Source organism: Podarcis cretensis (assembly GCF_951804945.1).
Source record: "Podarcis cretensis genome assembly, chromosome: 5".
Classification (NCBI taxonomy): domain Eukaryota; kingdom Metazoa; phylum Chordata; class Lepidosauria; order Squamata; family Lacertidae; genus Podarcis; species Podarcis cretensis.
In genome coordinates, this window is record NC_137174.1 from 101,683,479 (window position 1) to 101,699,714 (window position 16,236).

General features: G+C 48.3%; 1 protein-coding gene and 1 long non-coding RNA gene across 4 annotated transcripts in view; one reads left to right on the top strand and one right to left on the bottom strand.

Moving 5' to 3' along the window:
- Positions 1–16,236, top strand: part of LOC307217218 — a 671,692-nt gene that overhangs the window by 424,113 nt on the left and 231,343 nt on the right. The gene's annotated exons all lie outside the window — the stretch shown is intronic.
- FGF12 (fibroblast growth factor 12) overlaps positions 1–16,236 on the bottom strand; it is a 233,646-nt gene that overhangs the window by 45,834 nt on the left and 171,576 nt on the right. For all 3 annotated transcript variants that reach the window (XM_079978264.1, XM_079978266.1, XM_079978265.1), the window contains 2 exons: positions 15,790–15,900; positions 9,736–9,839 (listed from right to left, as the gene is read on the bottom strand). In XM_079978264.1, the coding sequence (XP_079834390.1) occupies positions 9,736–9,839; positions 15,790–15,900 (215 nt within the window). The remainder of the gene's footprint in view (positions 1–9,735; positions 9,840–15,789; positions 15,901–16,236) is intronic.

Consider the following 16,236-nt stretch of genomic DNA (forward strand, 5'->3'; position numbering starts at 1 on the left):
CAGGTTACAGACGCTTTAGGTTACAGACTCCGCTAATCCAGAAATAGTATCCCGGGTTAAGAACTTTGCTTCAGGATGAGAACACAAATCTTGTGGCAGTGGGAGGCCCCATTAGCTAAAGTGGTGCTTCAGGCTAAGAACAGTTTCAGGTTAAGAACGGACCTCCAGAACAAATTACCATATTTTTCGCTCTATAAGATGCACCAGACCACAAGACGCACCTAGTTTTTGTAGGAGGAAAACAAGAAAAAAATATTCTGAATCTCAGAAGCCAGAATAGCAAGAGGGATCGCTATGCAGTGAAAGCAGCAATCCCTCTTGCTGTTCTGGCTTCTGGGATAGCTGCGCAGCCTGCATTCGCTCCATAAGACGCACACACATTTCCCCTTACATTCTTAACCTGAAACTGTTCTTAACCTGAAGCACCACTTTAGCTAATGGGGCCTCCTGCTGCTGCCGCCGCCGTGCAATTTCTGCTCTCATCCTGAAGCAAAGTTCTTAAGTCAAGGTAATATTTCTCGGTTAGTGGAGTCTGTAACCTGAAGCGTATGTAATCTGAAGCGTATGCAACCCAAGGTACCACTGTATTGGGTGTAAATCTTCACTTGCTTTGCAGAGCTTAGGTGGTGAATCGTGGAACTGTAGAGTTCAAAGCGACTCTCAAGGGTCATTTAGCCCAACCCCCTGAAATGCCAGGATCTCAGCTGAAGAATTCCCAGTGGAGTCCATTCCACTGTGCTCAAGACTGTCTCCACTCTTGGCTGACCTGAGCAATTTTTCTTCTTTCGGAAATCCACATGCCGCCTTTCACCCACAGATCACAGGGCCGTTCTAATTTGTAACAGAGGCTCCGTTACGCTTCGGGAGATGGAGCACGTTAATCCACTTGGGCCCATCACTTGAACCCTCAGCCTGACCTACCTAACGGGGTTGTCGTGAGGATAAAAATGGGGGGGGGAGGCCAAGCCCACCACCTTGACCTCCTTAGATGAAAGGCGGGGTATACATCAATCAAATGAATAAATGATAAACCTGAGTAGTTGCTGTTATTTACTGCTATTTATATCCCACCATGGGACGCGGGTGGCACTGTGGGTTAAACCACAGAGCCTAGGACTTGCCGATCAGAAAGTCGGCGGTTCGAATCCCCACGAAGGGGTGAGCTCCCGTTGCTCGGTCCCTGCTCCTGCCAACCTAGCAGTTCGAAAGCACGTCAAAGTGCAAGTAGATAAATAGGTACCGCTCCGGCGAGAAGGTAAACGGCGTTTCCATGCGCTGCTCTGGTTCTCCAGAAGTGGCTTAGTCATGCTGGCCACATGACCCAGAAGCTGTACACCGGCTCCCTCGGCCAATAAAGCGAGATGAGCGCCGCAACCCCAGAGTCGGTCATGACTGGACCTAATGGTCAGGGGTCCCTTTACCTTTATACCCCACCATTTCCCCCCCACTGAGGAGCTCAAGGTGGCCTGTAAATGGTTCTCCCCCTCCTCTTTTGACCCCCTCAACAACAACCCTGTGAGGTAGACTGAGAGAGGCAGTGAATGGCCACCCAGGTCACCCAGTGGAGGGAGCTGAACCCTGGTCTCCCCCAAATCCTAGTCCAGTACTCTAACCATTACACCATTCTCTCTCTCTCTCTCTCTCTCTCTCTCTCTCCATCTACAGCAGGGGTCAGCAAACTTTTTCAGCAGGGGGCCAGACGATATTTTGAAAAAAAAATCTGAACAATTGGGCCGCATGCATTTGATTTCCTCCCACAATATTGTAACCCTCCAGAGCTGCCCTGGTTCGCTTGTCATGCAGCTACCCCTCCCGGGTCTCCCTGCTTTCAAAGACTTCCCTGAAGCCATCACACTTTGCAATGGCCAGTCATATATCAGCCATGTGCTTTAAGGAAAGAGGAGAAGAAAAACATCTCCCATTGCAAAGTCGGTGTTTACAGACATGGTACAATTACCGCATATCATTCTGCCTCTCAAATCCCTCTCGGAATATACTGCAGATGCTGAATTGCACAGGGAAATGCCATAGCTGGCAGGCTGCTGAGTTTTATGCCCTCGACACAGACAATCACTGCGGCAATTAACATTCTGAAACAGATTTATTCCCTGCCAAGTAAACAGGAGGGGAGGAAAAGAACCTTTGTTACCATTCCAAGAGACTCTCATCTGTGAGCGTTGTCGACACTGCCGCCCCAAACCTTCAATAAAGAGGCCTCAGACATAGGAAGGCTTTGCTGGATCAGGCCAAAGGGGTTCTGACTAGTTCAGCCATCAAACCCTTTGTTAGAGTCTAACCCTCACTGGGTGCAGCACCCCAAGAATGGGAAGGGACTCAGGGCTTCATCCAGACTGACACCCCCCCCAAAAAAAATAATAATCCCACAACAATACTCTGACATGCATATGTCTGAATGGAGATTCTCTTGAGTTCGGAACACAATTTGTCCTCTGATAAAAGGAGACTTTGATAAAACTGTGATACTGGGTCCAGCTTCAAAATCACTGCAAATAATAATTGGTGTCATGTCACTCTCTAGAGTGGGAAATCGAGCGCCCCAGGATCGTTCAGGGCTTCTGTGCAAAAGGACGTGCCAGCTTGCAAGCGCCGCGATTTCAGCAGCGAGCCTCAGCCACCTCATAATGGGAATCCCAGAGTTCTAGGACACCAGAGACATGTCAATTCCCCATAATATGGGCAGGCCTGAGGTGGGAAGAAGGAATCTATGGCTTTGCTTTCTACCCAATTTATCTTGCTGGCGTCCCTGCCAAGAACAGGATTCAGCAATTACCCACTTGCTCAGAGCGGAGCATCTGTTTCAGCGGCTCCGCATCTTCCAGCTATGTCTCCAGCTACATCTAGATCTCCCTGGCACTAATCCAGCCTCCCCCAGCCTGGTGCCTTGCAGACGTTTCGGACTAAGGTTCCCATCTGCCCCAGTCGGCAACAGTGGCGTTGGCTGAGGATGATTGAAGATGCAGTCCAAAATATCTGGAGGGCACCTGACTGGAGAAGGCCGCTACAATTCCAAACCCCGAAGGCTCTCTGGGCATCAAGGAAAAAAGGAAAAAGGGAAGAGCCATCTGCAGTTCTTCAGTGCCAATCCGAATCTGCATCATGTTGCATATTGAAGCCCCAGTGAACAGGCTGGATGTATTTTTTTCAGTGCAAACACAGATACGCATCCCTACCAGGGTCTAAGATCCGTATAGTTAAAGCCATGGTTTTCCCAGTAGTGATGTATGGAAGTGAGAGCTGGTCCATAAAGAAGGCTGATCACCAAAGAATTGATGCTTTTTGAATTCTGGTGCTGGAGGAGACTCTTGAGAGTCCCATGGACTGCAAGAAGATCACACCTCTCCATTCTGAAGGAAATCAGCCCCGAGTACTCCCTGGAAGGACAGATCCTGAAGCTGAGGCTCCAAGACTTTGGCCACCTCATGAGAAGAGAAGACTCCCTGGAAAAGACCCTGATGTTGGGAAAGATGGAGGGCACAAGGAGAAGGGGACAACAGAGGGTGAGATGGTGGGACAGTGTTCTCGAAGCTACCAGCATGAGTTTGACCCAACTGTGGGAGGCAGTGGAAGACAGGAGTGCCTGGCGTGCTCTGGTCCAGGGGGTCACGAAGAGGCGGACACAACTAAAGAACTAAACAACAACAACAACAACACTAGGGTCTGTCTGTTCTGACATGCAACTATTGCATAGAATCACAGAATTGTAGACTTGAAAGGGAACCTGTGTCATCTAGTCTGGCCCCTGTAATGGAGGAATCTCAACTAAAGCAGCCAAGACCCATGGCCACCCAAGCTCTGGTTAAAAGGCTCCAAGGCAAGCTAGTTTTCTGCTGCTCCGGAACACAGGACCCAAACCAAAGGCTTCAAGTCACAAGAATGGAGATTCTCACCAGGAAGAACCTTCTGGCTGTGAGAGCCGTTCAGCAGTGGGACAGTTTCCCTCACCAGGTGGTGGCCTCTCCCTCCTTGGAAGATTTTCAGTAGAGGTTTGGTGGCCACCTTTCAGGAATGCTTTAGCTGTGATTCCTGCATTGCAAGGGGTTGGACTGGATGGCCTTTGGGGGTCCCTTTCCCACACGACAATCCTATGATATAGCACCCTGTCAGTGCTAAGCCCCAGGAGCTCACCAAGCTTGCTAACATCGCATCTCCTGCCCAATTCCAAGCAAGGACCTTGAACCAACAGAGATGAAATTGTGCCAGGCGGAGAGGCAGCAATGATTTAATTCCAACACATCTGGGAGAGGGGGACGTCCTCTACCAAGACACGGGGAGGGGGCCACTCCTGGCTGCTTATTATCCTGCAAAGTGATGGAGCAGAATAAAGAGGCCAAGCTGAGACAGGAAATTAAAATGATCCTAAAGGGACATGAGCTGTTTTATTTTTTTTGGGGGGGGGAATACTGTTTAGAACAGGGGTCAGCAACCTTTTTCAGCCATGGGCTGGTCCACTGTCTCTCAGACCATGGGGGGGGGGGCGGACTATATTTTTTTGGGGGAAATGAATGAATTCCTATGTCCCACAAATAACCCAGAGATGCATTTTAAATAAAAGGACACATTCTACTCATGTAAAATCACGCTGATTCCCGGACAATTCATGGGCCAGATTGAGAAGGTGATTGGGCCGGATCCGGCCCCCGGGCCTTAGGTTGCCTACCCCTGGTTTAGAGTTTAAAAAAAATACATATAAAAACCCTCAACAACTTTTGCATAATGATTCCTTGCCTTTATTAGCAATCAGCTTTGATGTGCAACACGAAGCTGTAACTCCTGCGTCCCAAACTATCAGCTGCGCAGACTCCCTTCCCGGCTGCAAGGAGATGAGATTTTAAATATTGAAGACTGCACTCTTTGCTTTCCAAACCACTTCCAGTAAATAATTTAATTATCCCTTGCCTACTCAAAGGGAATGAAGAGCCAAAGTTAAGCAGCGAGGGACTTCCTTGTCAGCGGCAAAGCAGATCCGGATTTTGAAAGGAGGGGGGCGGAGGAGACCTAAATCCTGGAAAAGGCTCATGGGTCCAGCTCTACACCCCAAATAGGAAGGCAGTGTGTTTCCTGTGTGGGGTGCCTTGACCGGTGGGCCCTCTTTGCTTCCCCCCCTCCTCTGATGCCCTCTTGTGTCTCTGCCTCCCAAAGGCTTGCACAGCTGTTTGTTGCAGCAGCCATGGCTACAAGCTTTGCAGGTGAATGGTGCCTTTGGGGCTGGCCAGGGGGTGCTTCCAAGGCCCCTGTGGGGCAGTGTGAGGAGGCACCTCTCTGTGGGGCAGCTCAGAGACCAGAGGCGGCAGCAGCGGCTGCCCAGAGGACTCCCAAGGAGAGGAGAGGAGGCTGAAGGAACAAGGGAGGGTGTTCGAAAAGGGTGAGGGGCTTCCAGCTTTGCAGGCAAGGGGTGGCATAACTGGGCTCCTGCGCCCCACAGGGGTGCCGCAGAAAGAAGGTATTTGGTCAAGGGAGCTGTGAATCCCCAAAACTTGAAAACCTCTGTGTGGCATTTGCCCTCCTATGTGTGTGACATCATACTGGGTTCATAGGGAAGGGGTTAACTAATTGTAAAATGACTAACTAATGGAAACCCAGGGGGCAGAGTTAACGGTGTATGAGTTTAAGCACAGAGGGTTTTATAGAGTTAGGGTCATTGAGGAGACAGTCTGGAGTTAGGAGAGACAGAGAAGATACCGTAAGTCTGTGGGTTGGGCTAGTCTAGTGTGAGAGAGGGAGAGAATTTGTTAAGAGGCGTCAGTCAAACAGCTGAGATAATCAGAAGGTATTAGGAAGAGAATCAGAAGGTATTAGAAAGTTAAGATACTGACAGGAATATTATCTGAGACACCATAAACTTGTTAATGTTTGTAAAATAAACTTGGGTTTTTTGGTTCACTTTTAACAACTGACTGGACTCAGTGTTTTAGCAGAGAGTAACTGGTTGGTGGCAGCGGGGAAGCGGGCACAGTGGTGGCACAGGATCAATAGACCATTAAACATCCAGGGACCCTGTGTGATCGCCACACTCTGTAGTAAGCAGAAACTGGAGGATGAACAAGGGAAGGCAGTGGGACAGGTAGGGGGCCTGAAAACCACAGGGAGCCACATATGTCTCATCTGGAGAAGAGAACGTCCTTCACTCGGCACATAACTGAGTTATGCAACTGGCTCCCACAAGAGGCAGTGAGGTCCACCATGTTGGGTGGCTTTCAAAGACGATTGGACAAATCCGTGGAGGGGGAGAGAGAACGATCAATGGCTCCTGGCCAGGATCTGTTCTGCCCTCCCCAGTGGGAGGGAGCAATGCTCCTGAATACCAGCTGCTGGAAACCACAGGAAAGGAGAAGGTTCTGCTGCTCAAATCCTGCTTGGTGGTTTCCCAAAAGAGCCATCTGGTTGGCCACTGTAGGAACAGGACACAGGACCTGATGGGCCACTTCTTATGTGCGTCAGAGAAGATTTAAGAAATGGGTGGGCAACCGAAGGCCTTTCTGTGTATAAGGCTTACATCCAGCAGGATGGGCAGTTAAATAAGTGTATGCCAGGGGACTGTGCCCATGCATGGTGCTGGATGCCCCACAATGCAAAACGATGGAGCCAGGATCTTTCCCAGCTGCATTTTGCACCTCAAATGCAGAACGGGACGAAAGGCACATCTTAATGACGGCTTTTAATGAGGCAGCAATCAAGCGGAATAAAGTCAAGCATGAACACACCGCTAGCAAACTACCGGTCCTATTTAATAAATCAGCAAGGATCAATTATTTATTTTAAATGAGTCCCCTGGCAGTTAACCTCTCTCTGCCCTTCCACGCCATTTTAAAAAGCAATTGCGCTGGAATCCGACAAATAGGAAGATTTAAAGCCTCTCCTTGCTCCAATTTCCCACCTTGCAACGCCTGCCCCTTGCTATCCCACCTCCTTCCCCACAATGAGCATCGGATCTGGGTAAACTTTGGCCACAAGACAAATCCTTTTTCCATCAGTCCATCCAGACACAGAGAACCCCATGCTGGATGCCTCACACGCTGCAAAAATAAGATTTATACCAAGTGGATTCCTGCCCCCTTGGTTCCATCAACTCATCTCCCCAGTGCCCGCTACCCTATAAAAAGCATCATTCAGAACAGTGGTCTGTGTGGCCCACTAAAGAAGAACAGAACACAAAGAATTCAGAACAGGAACAGTTAATTACATGTTTATTCAAAGCCTGTTAAAACTATTAAACCAAGGGCTGGTGAACTTGGTCTGGCCTGGCAATGCCAGCTTTTCAAAGTCTGAGAGTCATTTGCACCCCAGCGACTCCCTGCTGCCCCCTGGGCACCCCACTAAGAATCCCACCCACTTTGGAACCCACTGGTTTGCACAATAAATGTTCACAAGTCGCTTTCAGTGTGGGCAGAGCAAGATGAAAGAGTAGACAAACACACCCTTGGCACTCATTAAAAACAAGATCTCGTTTCAGTGGGGATTTTGCTTTTTCTGTGCTTGCAGAACTGAACTGAAGGGGGGACCCTTCCTGCTCCAAGCCCACCTCCCGCATTGAGTGGCACTTGCAGAACCCCCACCTGAGGTGCCCACTTCCTATTGCTTTCTGGAAAGGGCCAGCTCCAATTGTTCTGATCCCTGTACAGAGCTCCTCCGGATTATAATCAATCTATATGCTAATTCAAGGTGGCTCCTCTGCATACAGAAGACGGCCCGGCCACAAATGCATCCCGGGACCATGATCTGTCACTGAGACGTCATCTTCTGCAAGAGTCGGGCCAGGCCTTGGGGTTCAAGCCCAGGGAACGAGGTCTGGGCAACTGCCAGGAGGCTTCTGCCAGGGTTCCCCTGGAGCTGTGACATAAGGCTGGCAGGACCTTTTGCTCAACTCTCAGCTCATATACAACATTGCCTCTGTCTTCACTTTTGTGCTTAGGTCAGGTGGAAAAGTGTCACCTTCTTCTCTGCCAGGGGCAGCTGGGGGAAAACACTCACCAGAGCTTGGTGCCCATGCGGACAGAGCCCAATAATTCCAATGTTTTTAGGTTACCAGGTCAAGAACGAGACAGACCTCGAGATTTCAGGGCCCAAATCTGAGACCTAGGGGTAACCCCCGATGATGTCATGGGGGTGGGCGGTGATGAGGTCACAGTGATGGGCCCTGCAGATGGAGGTTAAATGGGACAGCAAACAGACCCACACCCCAAGTGTCTGTGCTATAATTTGATCTGGAGACGGAGGTTAATTGGGAGAGGGGAGTGTCTTTGCTAGAATTTGCAGCCAGCTCCTGTTGAGCTGAAGCTTGCAAACTCCATGGATGGTAATAATCATAACCACCATCATTATTCAAGCCCTCCATCTACCAGGCAAACCGGGACACCAGCTCAGACCTGGGGGGCTGACAACCCTACTGAGACATTCAAGGTCAACACTGAGACTAAGGAAGAGGATACAGAAAGGCAGCGTTCCCCTGCCCCCCCCCCCAGATTGGTTGTAGGGAAGAGGGCAGGCAGATGCTGGCATGACAAGGGGAGGCCAAGGTTGGTGGGGCAGCGCCCCCTTTGTCCTAACCGACTGGCCTCCTCTGCAAACCACTCTACGTGTTTTCAGCAAGAAGACCCAGGGAAAGGCAGCCCTGGCCAGCACCTGTGACATCACCGACACACCTTCCCCCTACCCCAAGCAGCTTTGCAATACAGTATATAGTATGTCTTTAACATATATGAGCTTGTTTAATTTCTTTTTTTAAGGCAGAGAGCCCAGGTGAAGCCCATGTTCATACCACAGGAGGAAAAAAAATCTTCTGTATTAAAAATGTTGTGTCTGCCTTTGTCCTGCCCAGTGCCAGATTTACATATAATCTAAACAAGCTATAGCTTAGGGCCCCACTCTCTTGGGCCCCCTAAAAAAAGCTAAAGGAAAAAAAACCTGGATGTACATTTCCAAAATATAAGATTAAAATAAAATAAAACCTACATGCAGCAACGGTGTTTTGTGTTCTGTAGGCTCCTATGATGTAAGTCATGGGCCCCGCCTGCTCACCTGCTCCCTAAAATATCACTGGTTTGCTCATTTCTGTATACAGGGTGAGGGGACGCAGGTGGTGCTGTGAGTTAAACCACAGAGCCTAGGACTTGCTGATCAGAAGGTCAGCGGTTCAAATCCCTGTGATGGGGTGAGCTCCCGTTGCTCGGTCCCTGCTCCTGCCAACCTAGCAGTTCGAAAGCACGTCAAAGTGCAAGTAGATAAATAGGTACCGCTCCAGCGGGAAGGTAAACGGCGTTTCCTTGCGCTGCTCTGGTTCGCCAGAAGTGGCTAAGTCATGCTGGCCACATGACCTGGAGGCTGTACGCCGGCTCCCTTGGCCAGTAAAGCGAGATGAGCGCCGCAACCCCAGAGTCGGCCACGACTGGACCTAGTGGTCAGGGGTCCCTTTACCTTTATATATAGCGTGCCTACATTCTGCATGGACTGCTTGCATGGCAACATGCGGAAATGGCTTTAGATACCCATGAGGTCCATAAATTACCATACAGCATATATTCAACACAAAAAAATCAGCGACAATTTGTTGTTGACAAAGGATAGCTGGACATAGAAAGGGCCCCATTACCTTCAGGAGCTGAGGGCCTCATCAAACCTCAATCCGGCCCTGGCCCTGCCAACAAATGCTCAACAAAAACACCCTAGTTCGATCCCACCAGCCCCAGAGACAAGGTCAAAGCCACGCTGTGAACTTACTGAGCTGTAGAGATAGCCCTCTGCGTTCATGGCCACGTAGAGGCCAGCCTTCACCCCCTGAATTGCCACCACGCGAAGACCCACGGGGATTAGATTGAAGAGAGCTGGAGGAGGGAAGGAGAGAGAGGGGGGAAATTAGCTTAAATTGCTAGGAAGAGCAAGAAGAAGGAGAAAGCCATTGAGTCCAGCGCTCCAGTCCAAGACATCTCAGGCTCCCTGCACCCACCTCCCTATCAGCCTCTGTCAACCTGGCACCCTCCAGATGTTTTGGACTTTTGCTTGACTTCAAACAAGTATATAACTTTTATGAAAGAAAGAAAGAAATGCAATCCTTATCCCAATTGGTTTCTGCCTTGGATGAGTGCTGATTTTTTTATATATGCATTGTTATTGTTTTAAATCCGTGGTACTTTTGGGGGCCACTGCCTCCCCCCGCTTCCATCGACTCACCCCCAGTGCCCTCTACCCTACAAAAAACATTGTTCAGAATAGCGATCTGCACGACCCGCTAGGGAAGATAATAACACCCTAAAAATCCAAACAGTAACAATGAATTGCACCTTTATTCAAAATCCAGTTGAAACTATTTAGTTTAATTTAGTCAACAAAACTAATGAACCAGAGGCAGCTTTTCAAAGTCTGGTAGGCATCTATACCTCCTCCTCCTTCTTTGGCCATCCCTCATAGCCAAGTAAGATCGTCTTCCATAAACATGGTTTTTAACAATGAATCCGTAAGTGACTGTGGAGGCCAATTCTGGATCCACACGTCCTTCCACAGTGGGGAGATGGGTTTCCAGGCGGGAGTTGGTCATGCCAAGCGTGCCTTCCTCTTAGCATGTTTCTCCCTTGTGTCCTGAGTTCGAGTGTCTTCAAAGCCCATGACACCTTTGGTCAAGGCTGTTCTCCAACTGGAGCACTCGCAGGCCAGTGTTTCCCAGTTGTCAGTGTTTATATTACATTTTTAAAGATTTGCCTTGAGGCAGTCTTTGAACCTCTTTTGTTGACCACCAGCATTACGCTTTCCATTTTTAAGTTCGGAATAGAGTAGTTGCTTTGGAAGACGATCATCAGGCGACTGCACAACATGACCAGTCCAACAAAGTTGACGTTGAAGAATCATTGCTTCAACTCTGGTGACCTTTGCTCCTTCCAGAACACTGAAATTAGTTCACCTGTCTTCCCAAGTGATGTGTAAAAATTTTCAGAGACACCGTTGATGGAATCTTTTGAGGAGTTGGAGATGGCCTTTATAAGTGGTCTATACTCCCTTGCCCCTAGGGAATCCCACTGCCCCCACCCCCAAAAACCAGCTTAAGCTGCCTCTGGAGAACGGACCATGGACAACTGAAGAATTCAAAATGCGAGGGGTGGGGGAATCTCCAATTTAAATATGTAAACTGAAACTGGTGAGTCTCATCTCTGTCTCCTCTGGGAGAGATGGGCGACCTTCCTATCTAGCTCTGCCAGTCGAGGCAGAAAACTATTGCTAAACCTTTGGTGCCACATCAGTGTGTTGAAACCTTGCAATTAACAAGTCTATTTATAAGCACTTTTGACTGGGAAAAAATGGAGCACATCACTACGGATAATGAAGGTAAATGGCTGCCATCACTCATTCTCTGCAATCCATTTGTCTTGCGGTGAAGGGCTGTCTCAGAGACGACAGGGAAGAGGAAGGGTAACCCTCCTCAAGATCAACAAGGAGAACCTCACTGTGGAATCAACTTTCTAAGTTCCCTCCAGCGATGTTATTTCTCCCTTTCCAAATCAGGGCCTGGAAACTTTTATTTATTCGTTCAGACAACTTATACACCACCCTATGCCCGGAGGTCTCAGGGCAGTTCACAACAAGACCACAACATATAAAGTCAAACCAAAATCAATAACCCCCCCAAAACCCCACTTTCTAAAAGGGTGTTGGATGTCAGGAAGGTAAACCAAAGGCCTTGTTAAAAAGGAATGGTTTGCCTAGTGCCTAAAGGTGTGTAATGAAGGCACCGCACCGTTGCCGCCCTCTGAACCTCTCAGGGAAGGGGTACACAAAGAAGGGCATCAGAAGATGATCTCAGGGTAGGTTCATATGGGGAGGGGTGGTGCTTGAGGTATAGAACCATAGAATCCTAGAGTTGGAAGAGACCACAAGGGCCATCGAGTCCAACCCCCTGCCAAGCAGGAAACACCATCAGAGCACTCCTGACATATGGTTGTCAAGCCTCTGCTTAAAGACCTCCAAAGAAGGAGACTCCACCACACTCCTTGGCAGCAAATTCCACTGTCGAACAGCTCTTACTGTCAGGAAGTTCTTCCTAATGTTTAGGTGGAATCTTCTTATTGTGGTCCTGATCCATTTAAGATTTTATAGGTCAAAACCAGCACTTCAAATTGGGCCCGGAAACTAATTTGAAGTCAGTGCAGTCGGACCAGGATCGATGTAATAGGCGCAAACCGACTTGCTCCAGTGTGCAACCTGGTTGCTGAATTCTGCACCAGCTGAAGTTTCCGAACCGTCTTCAGAGGCAGCCCTACATATAATGCATTGCAGTAATCTAACCTTGAGGTTACCAGAGCCTAGACAACAGGACCACTGAACCTGCTTGGGGCAGAGAGGAAAGTGCCACGGTGGATGCAAGACACAGCAGCATTTAGACTTTAAGCAAATGGCAACCATTCAGCCTTCTCTCCTTCCTCCTCCACCAGCTCCTCCTGCTTACATGGTTCTCTTGCAAGCACAGCCTTCCCACACATTTCAGTTTTTGCTCCATAATTTCCAACAGATTCTCTGACAAGATGTGCTTCGGCCAGCCTTCACCAAAACATCTGGAGGGCACTAGGCTGGTGAAGGTGTTCAGAGGTCTTGAAGACGCACTCTGGCTCCATCATGTTAACACGCGATCCGAGTGTTATTCACAGAGATGGGGGGGGGGAGTGTAGCCCACGCAAGGAGTCAGCCTTGCCTTGCTCTAGTGAAAGCACCGGCTTGCCCTGGGGGTCCCTCAACATGAATTAATGCATTCCCCTCTACAAAAAAATAAATACATTAAAAAATGCAACTAGGTTGTTTCTGCGTATAAATGATGAGAGATAATTTGGCAAAAGCCTAGTTTGGGGCATGGCTGGGGAGGGCGAGCTGCCTGTTCATGGAGATGTAAGACCAGCTCAAGGCTCAAGGAGGTTTTCCAGAACATGCTTCTGCTAAAACAAAATAAAAAAATAAAAAAAATTCCTTCCAGTAGCACCTTAAAGACCAACTAAGTTAGTTCTTGGTATGAGCTTTCGTGTGCATGCACACTTCTTCAGATACACTGAAACAGAAGAGGTTTCTGCTAGAGCAGGTTGCCTCCAGGATACTTCCAAAGCTTGATCTGTAGGAGGTCTGTAGGGTTGGTTCTCTGAGGTGGCCTTGCCTGCAGATTCCCCCTTCCTGCCATCCAGGATTTCTGGGGCTGAAGAGACTCCCTTAAAATGAAAGACTGGAGCTGGGGGACTTCCTAGTTTAGAGAAGAGGAGCTGTGATAGAAGCCTATGCAGAAAGCAGATGGGGGGGGGATGCTTTTCTTTTCTTCCCCTCTCATTGCACTAGAACTCTTGGACATTCAATGAAGCTGAAGGCTGGAAGATTTAGGACAGGAAAAGAAAGTCCTTCTTCATTGCAGCACATGGTTAATCTGTGGAACTCCCTCCCACAGGAGGCAGTGATGGCCAACAGCTTGGCTGGCTTTAAAAGAGAGCCAGTGTGGTGTAGTGGTTAAGAGCGGTGGACTCGTAATCTGGGGAACCGGGTTCGCTTCCCCGCTCCTCCACATGCAGCTGCTGGGTGACCTTGGGCCAGTCCCACTTCTCTGAAGTCTCTCAGCCCCACTCACCTCACAGAGTGTTAGTTGTGGGGGAGGAAGGGAAAGGAGAATGTTAGCTGCTTTGAGACTCCTTAGGGGAGTGATAAAGCGGGATATCAAACCCAAACTCTTCTTATTAAAAGAGGGCTGGACATTCTCTTCCTCCTCATTTGGAGGCAGAAGTATTTTTGAGTGCTTCTTGCTTGAAACAGCAGATCCCACCTGTGGGTTTCCCATAATGGATATTTGGTTGGCCTTATGTTAATGTCTCCTTATGTTAATAATAATAATAATAATAATAATAATAATAATAATAATAATAATAATTATATCCCGCCCTCCCCAGCCAAAGCCGGGCTCAGAGCAGCTAACAACAATAAAAGTAACACCGCATTCTAAAATCAATTCATTTTAAAATCAATTCAAAATCAAATTAATGGATGGCGGAAATGACTGGCAGAATCTGAGACCAAGGTGAAGAGTCGGTGGAAGAAGATTGGAAAAAATTTAAAGTTTATTTACAGAAACATTGCAAAATTAAGGAATGTTAGAAGGTTGTTGGAATGAAGTAATGTGGTTTTAGCAGAAATGATATAAAGGATTAGGTTAAAATTGATTTATTAATTGGTGAAAGATGAAAATTACAGTATATTAAGATAAATTAATAGGATAAAAACAAAGCTGGAAAGGATTTGCTGAAACATCTAATTGAACTAGAATACAAAAAAGGGAGGTGTGAGGAGGTCAAGGAAATAAGTAAAGGAAAGAAAGCTATGTAAAGGTCTGATCTGTTTGTTTTTTTAATTGTTTGTATTTCTTATGTCTTTTGTTTTATTTTTATTTTTTATTGTTCTTTTTTGTAATTTTCAAAATTTGAATAAATATTATTTAAAAAACAAAAAACAAAATCAAATTAATGGCAACCATTGAGCTAGGGTTCTGTGGAGATTGCCAAAGGAGGGAGTCAGGCTGTGCCTTGGCCAAAGGCCTGGTGGAACAGCTGTCTTGCAGGCCCTGTGGAAAGATGTCAAATCCCACAGGGCCCTAGTCTCTTGGGACACAGCGTACCACCAGATTGGGGCCACAGCCGAAAAAGCCCTGGCTCTGGTTGAGGCCAGCCTATGTTCTTATGAATGCACACTAAAAAGGATTTCTGGAGACGATCTGAGCCTTGAAATGACCCAGACCAAGATCGGGACTCCATTATCAGATGCTGGAAGGACAAAGGACTCCTGAACATCTCACAGCTTCCCTGACCCCATTCTTTGCCCAATTTCCATGTTTTGTTGTTGTTGTTGTTTAGTCGTTTAGTCATGTCCGCCTCTTCGTGACCCCCTGGACCAGAGCACGCCAGGCACTCCTGTCTTCCACTGCCTCCCGCAGTTTGGTCAAACTCATGCTGGTAGCTTTGAGAACACTGTCCAACAATCTCCTCCTCTGTCGTCCCCTTCTCCTTGTGCCCTCCATCTTTCCCAACATCAGGGTCTTTTCCAGGGAGTCTTCTCTTCTCATGAGGTGGCCAAAGTCTTTGAGCCTCAGCTTCAGGATCTGTTCTTCCAGTGAGCACTCAGGGCTGATTTCCTTTCTGAAGGAATGGATCGGTTTGATCTTCTTGGAGTCCATGGGACTCTCAAGAGTCTCCTCCAGCACCATAATTCAAAAGCATCAGTTCTTCAGCGATCAGCCTTCTTTATGGTCTAGCAAAGCCTAAGTCTCTTTTTTCCCAGGGGTGTTGCTGCAAGAATATTCTTCCTACCTCCTAGCAGAGAGACAGGAGCAGCAGCACCCTGTCTCCAATCACGCTCATCCTCCTCCTCCTCCTCCTCCTCTCCCCAGCCAGTCAATCTGCCATCCAAATAAATCTCTCTCGCTTCCTCCCTTGGCATCCCTCCTTGGGAAGTGAGAGTTTTGTTCTCCCCACCACCCCCAGACAGCAGCTGCAGCGTCAGGGGCAAAAAAGAAAGAAAGAAAGAAGTGAGAATAGCAATGCAGGAAAGATTTATTTAAAGGGGAAGCGCTGACAGGGGACCCAGCGCAGGGAACAGCTGCCTTAGCTGTAATTTAACACTTTGCCTGAACGGGGGGGGGGGGGGGGGGACGGACCACCGTGAAGTGCCTGTTTGTGAGGGTGGCCAGGCAATGGGTGTGATTTATAGCCAGGTACCTAAAGGAGAGAGAGAGAGAGAGAGAGAGAGAGAGAGAGAGAGAGAGAGACTCACTGTAGTCGCTGTTCTCGTCCTTCGTCCCATCAATCGTCCCATCTGGGTGCATCTGCAGGAAGAATTCCTGCTGGCTGAATAACCTTGTCACGATTCCTTTCAGCTGGGGTTCTGCAAGGATGAAGGGAGACAAAGAGGGGGGGTGTTAACCCGGGCGTTAGTCCAGCTCCCAAACATTCAGGCCACCGTCCCCCTTGGTTCCCTAAATTCATCCCAAACCGATTTTAAAAAACCCACATTATTCCGAGCAGTGGCTGGCCTGACTCATTAAATCATCAAACCACAGAACTGTAGTGTTGGAAGGGACCCCAAGGGGCCATCTAGCCCAACCCCCTGGAAAGCCACAGCGAAAGAACCCCTGACAGATGGCCAGCCAGCCTCTGCTTCAAAAGGTTATACGATTATAACCCAATGAAATTCAAAACAGCAACAACGAACTGCACATTT